This window comes from Atta colombica, unplaced genomic scaffold (assembly GCF_001594045.1).
Source record: "Atta colombica isolate Treedump-2 unplaced genomic scaffold, Acol1.0 scaffold88, whole genome shotgun sequence".
NCBI classification, from domain to species: domain Eukaryota; kingdom Metazoa; phylum Arthropoda; class Insecta; order Hymenoptera; family Formicidae; genus Atta; species Atta colombica.
The window spans coordinates 1,108,337-1,113,067 of NW_017259581.1; the positions used below are offsets into that span (position 1 = coordinate 1,108,337).

Here is a 4,731-nt window from a genome sequence, read left to right on the forward strand (position 1 = left end):
TAAAGTTTTTTTTCACATATATGTTTATATTTATTTTTAATTCTAAGAGATAAAGAGACTGTACTTATCAAATTTATAAATTCCATTCCACCCATACTTTACCTTTAAAAACTTATTAGGTTTTAATCTTACTTTATCATTTTTTTTTATCATTATTCTTCAATATCCATATATATTTAGTGATCCTGATAATTTTACTCCAGCAAATCCTTTAGTTACACCTACTCATATTCAACCTGAATGATACTTTCTTTTTGCTTATGCTATTCTCCGATCTATTCCTAATAAACTTATCATTTTTAATGATCCTGAAAGCTCTTGAAAATGATCTTGAATGTAGCGAAATTAAATTGGAATAGAATTTAATATATGTTAATAATAGCCTTAATTATTGTTTTGCTTATGTTTTAGTAAAATGGGAGTGCCTGATCAAAAAAGTGCTATACATGAGGCAGATACATATCTTACTATGTTGCTTGACTTGAACAATATGGGCGCATTAATGAGGCATGTCATGACATCAGCTCTCACGAATCCGCAGAAATATCGAGGTCTCATGGATCCTTCTGTGTTAACGGGACAATCGGAGTACGATAGCTATTGCCAAGATAGCAATAAAATATATCAACATGCTGTAAAATCGCTTCCAAATCCCGAACCCCCAGATGAATACAAAGGTAAATACATTTAATATTACAGTATAATTCCATGGTAATATTAATAATAACAATTTTTACGACAAAATAATTTACGTATATGCATGACTTATAACATATTTGTTTTTTTAGAATGTGTGTCGCTTCAAGAGCACTTAGAACACACCACTTTCTTGGAAGAACTAATGTTCTGGACCGTCGCTTACGAGTTTCCGCAAAAATTAGTCTGTCTGCTTTTGAACATGTTGCCGGATCCCGATTACAAAGAAGCTTTAACTCGCGCCTTTGTGTTACACTACAGCAGAATCTCGATGATGCTTGAACGTTCAATGGATCCTGATACATTGAGCAATAGAGTTGTTCATGTTAGCGTACAGGTATTTATTAATTGTCAGTCATTAAATATTATGACATACACATATAAATTTTTATTTGCAGTTTGTTTTCATAACGAATTAATTTCAAATTTTTATATTTTTCAGCTTTTTAGTAACGAGAAACTAGCATTAAGAATGGTTGATCAATTGAAATTATTACATGTTATGGTTATTAGTTTGAAATACATGATGAGCAAAATACTCATTCAAAACACTTTGCACGGTATGTATGAGTAAAATAAAATAAAGACAGTTAGCATGCACACTTGAACGGAACAGTAAGATTGAAAAGAAGATTTCTATTTCAGATCCGGATAAAAATTTCCATTATGTTGTGGATTGCGGACGTCAAGTGATGAAGGAGCATTGTTACTGGCCATTAGTATCTGATTTAAACAACGTACTCTCACATAAGCCAGTCGCTGTTAAATTCATGAGCGATAATACTCTCCTAGAAATGTGGTTCGACTTCTTGTCTATGTTTCAAGGCATGAATGTCAATCAGAGAGAATTAAGTCAACATGTCGAGTTTGAGCCCAATACATATTATGCGGCATTCAGTGCTGAACTGGAAGCCAGCGCGTATCCGATGTGGGCTCTTGTGTCGCATCTTCGTGGCCCTGAGAGTGCGACATTAAGTCGACGAGTGCTTACTTTTTGCCTTACAGCTTTGCAAGATTGGCTCGATGCTGTAAACTATACAGATCCGAATGTAGTGAGTACAACTCTCATACTACATATGTACATACTTAGATTATATTTCAATACTTTATAATTTATACGTTCTTTTTTATCTTCCTTCAGAGTGATAGTTTACAAGTGTCGTTTCATCTTCCGCTTCATCGATATCTCGCAGTGTTCATGTGCCAGGCAATCAGACAGCAGGGAGCAACTCTACGCGAATTATTACCGCCCACAGATATGTTGCACCTTCTCATGATGCACCCGTTGCGAGTGCAGGTGAGTGCGCATTTTTCTTTCTATTCCAATTAATTCTTCGCGGGCGCTAAATTATATTGTTTGTCTATAATAGCTTTTCAAATTTTCTTAAAATTGAAGATTTCAAATTTGTCTCTAAATGTAATACTTTTAACAGATCTTTTGCATCAATAAACGATTTAATTTTATTCGGTTAGATTATTTATATATTCAAATAATTAGATTAATAGAAATATAATCGAAAAACTTTAATCCGTAAAGAGTTAATGGTGAAGAATGAGAGATTCCTCGAGAGATTGTTCATGCATGTCTATGATGCATTACTTGCAAACAGTCAGCAAATATGCAGATATAGATTTTGTCATTATGACAATTTATTTTAAAAGACATACACATTTATAGGCACATGATGAGAAAAAAGTTATATATAATATTACAAAAATATTACAAACTCATTTACGAAGATTCTAAATAATATTCATTATAACATTTTAAACTAAATCTAGAAAAGACAGCTTACAATATAATTTTATATGAAGTTGCAACATGGTAAAAAAAATCATTGTACAATACTCTTTTCTAATCTTAATCTTAAACCTAAAATGAAATACTTTCTTAATAATATAAACTTTTGGAATTTCTTTATATAAGTCTGATATGTATATATTTTTTAACAAGTAATTAAATCAAAACCTACAAAAAAACGCAGTAATTTGCTCTTTAAATACTTCACTCTAGATTGTTTTTATATAAAATTCTTTAATCAGTTTAAGATTAAAAATATAAATTACTAGTTACGATTTTTCTAACGATATACTGACAAACGGTGGTTTTATTCATAATGAGTATAACAGATTTAATAAAAAAATCTATGTAATTACAAAAAGTATAGGACTTAAATATGATTGTTCATTGCATAGGAAATGTCGGTTTTAGAGATTTTACATTTTAATTAAATAATTTTTAGAAGTTGCCTTTACATTTTGATTGAATGTAAATAGAATCTAAAAATGGAAAGAATTAAAAAAACATTTTTAATTTTATTTAAAGAAATTTTTATGTTTCGTATTTCAAAATTAAATTCCAATATTTATTTTTTTTGTTTCGTGTTTATACTTTATTCAAAAATTTCAATAAATTTTTCTTAAAGCTGAAATATTCGAAAGTCAACATTTCGTATGCAATAACTCGGTACATATCTTCTTTTACCTCGATATGTATATTGAAGTCCTTGGCAAATCACAGGTTCTTTAATCGTTATTTCGATAAAATGAAAGATATAATATTTCTACGTGGCTTTTATCTCGTTCGGAGTTTCGAGAATCGGCGGTGCTGATGGCAGATCAGCTTGTAAGTGTGGCGCGAAGTCGTAGGTAGTTAATTTCAAAGCAACGAATCCACCCGAACCCTTTCGACCTTTGTGAAAGATACCGGCGCCCGCGAGCGGCACCGGCGGATTCGGTATGACTGGTTGAACATCAAGGAAGGGAATCGTACTTTGTGCGGCGTCCTTTCGTCGATCGCTCGGTGCGAAGTTCAAATATTGATTCTCCTCAGTGTCCGGTTTGTTTGGTACGAAATTGCGAATCGGTATATCGGGATCGGTGTATTTCAGCTCAGTTCTAAAAACAAAAATATTTAATTTCAATTTTTAGTGTCATCAGAAAGATTACATTTCTTTATTATGATAACAAAGAGAGAAAAATTTCACCTGTCAGTAACATCATTACTATGCCAAAAGCTCTTTTCTTCAGGTTGAATTAACGATCCGGATGTGAAGTTGAATGGAGTTATCATTATTTCCAAATTTAGACGGCTACCAACCATTCGGAGCCTAACGCCTAAAATAGATTTTGTATTATATTATATATATTTTATATATTATATTATATATATTTATAAAGAATTCTTTATATTTAGCCCAAGAAATTCGCGTTACAGATCCGCAAAATGTATGTATTAACCAAAATCAATTTCGAATTACCTGTCAATAGATGATCTGGTACTGCCAACAAATCATCGAGATCTAAAGCGCGTTTTTCCCATACTATTGTATGATAGTCAACGCCATTTCTAATATGAGAGTCCATGATTGAAAAGGCATCGACCGATTGCCATTCGATTGTTGATACATCAATTTCTCCACGTGGAAGTAACTGACCCTCTTGGATTTGTATATGAATAATTTGATTTATCTTTCTCAGTCTTATTCCTGTTATGATTCTATAAGAAAATAAGTATTATACTTTCAGCTATACTTTTGTAGATTTGATTTTATTATGTTTTATTAAATTTTATTAATTCTGTTAATTTTACTCGTGTTGATCTTTATTATTCAAGTTATTGGCTATACTTACTTGTTGTTTGAAATATCAGACATCACAGATCGGAGACTGAAATATCGATCGGAACTCGAATTTTGATCATCGCAGTAGCAAAAACAGTAGCTACAATGCCAGAAAAGCCATCGCCACCAGCTGTCGACTTTAGTTGTTCCTCCAAGACATGTTTTTGAATTTCCATAATGAAGACCATTTTCATATTCTATATATTCATATCGCCTAGTACTATTTCTATCCTAAATGTGAAAAAAAATTGAATTAGATTAGGAATATTATTTTTTTAAATTGCAAAAAAAGGTTTTTAAATTCATATTTTACGATATTTTTTCTATTTTTGAATAAACTATTTTTTTTATTTCGATATTCCAGTTTTGTAGTTATAATTATAATTTTATAATTACTTTTAATTATTTATAA

At 31.0% G+C, this 4,731-nt stretch overlaps 2 protein-coding genes across 11 annotated transcripts in view; one reads left to right on the forward strand and one right to left on the reverse strand.

The window, feature by feature from the left end:
• The window catches only part of LOC108693137 (E3 ubiquitin-protein ligase UBR3), a 30,624-nt gene that overhangs the window by 4,821 nt on the left and 21,072 nt on the right, over nucleotides 1-4,731 (forward strand). For both annotated transcript variants that reach the window (XM_018201885.1, XM_018201886.1), the window contains exons 4-8: nucleotides 412-677; nucleotides 789-1,033; nucleotides 1,139-1,256; nucleotides 1,342-1,748; nucleotides 1,838-1,993. In XM_018201885.1, the coding sequence (XP_018057374.1) occupies nucleotides 412-677; nucleotides 789-1,033; nucleotides 1,139-1,256; nucleotides 1,342-1,748; nucleotides 1,838-1,993 (1,192 nt within the window). The remainder of the gene's footprint in view (nucleotides 1-411; nucleotides 678-788; nucleotides 1,034-1,138; nucleotides 1,257-1,341; nucleotides 1,749-1,837; nucleotides 1,994-4,731) is intronic.
• Nucleotides 3,080-4,731, reverse strand: part of LOC108693138 — an 8,141-nt gene continuing 6,489 nt past the window's right edge. For all 9 annotated transcript variants that reach the window (XM_018201887.1, XM_018201895.1, XM_018201890.1 and 6 more), the window contains 4 exons: nucleotides 4,330-4,550; nucleotides 3,957-4,195; nucleotides 3,684-3,813; nucleotides 3,080-3,594 (listed from right to left, as the gene is read on the reverse strand). In XM_018201887.1, coding sequence (XP_018057376.1) covers nucleotides 3,261-3,594; nucleotides 3,684-3,813; nucleotides 3,957-4,195; nucleotides 4,330-4,550 — 924 coding nt within the window. In that variant the 3' untranslated portion in view covers nucleotides 3,080-3,260. The remainder of the gene's footprint in view (nucleotides 3,595-3,683; nucleotides 3,814-3,956; nucleotides 4,196-4,329; nucleotides 4,551-4,731) is intronic.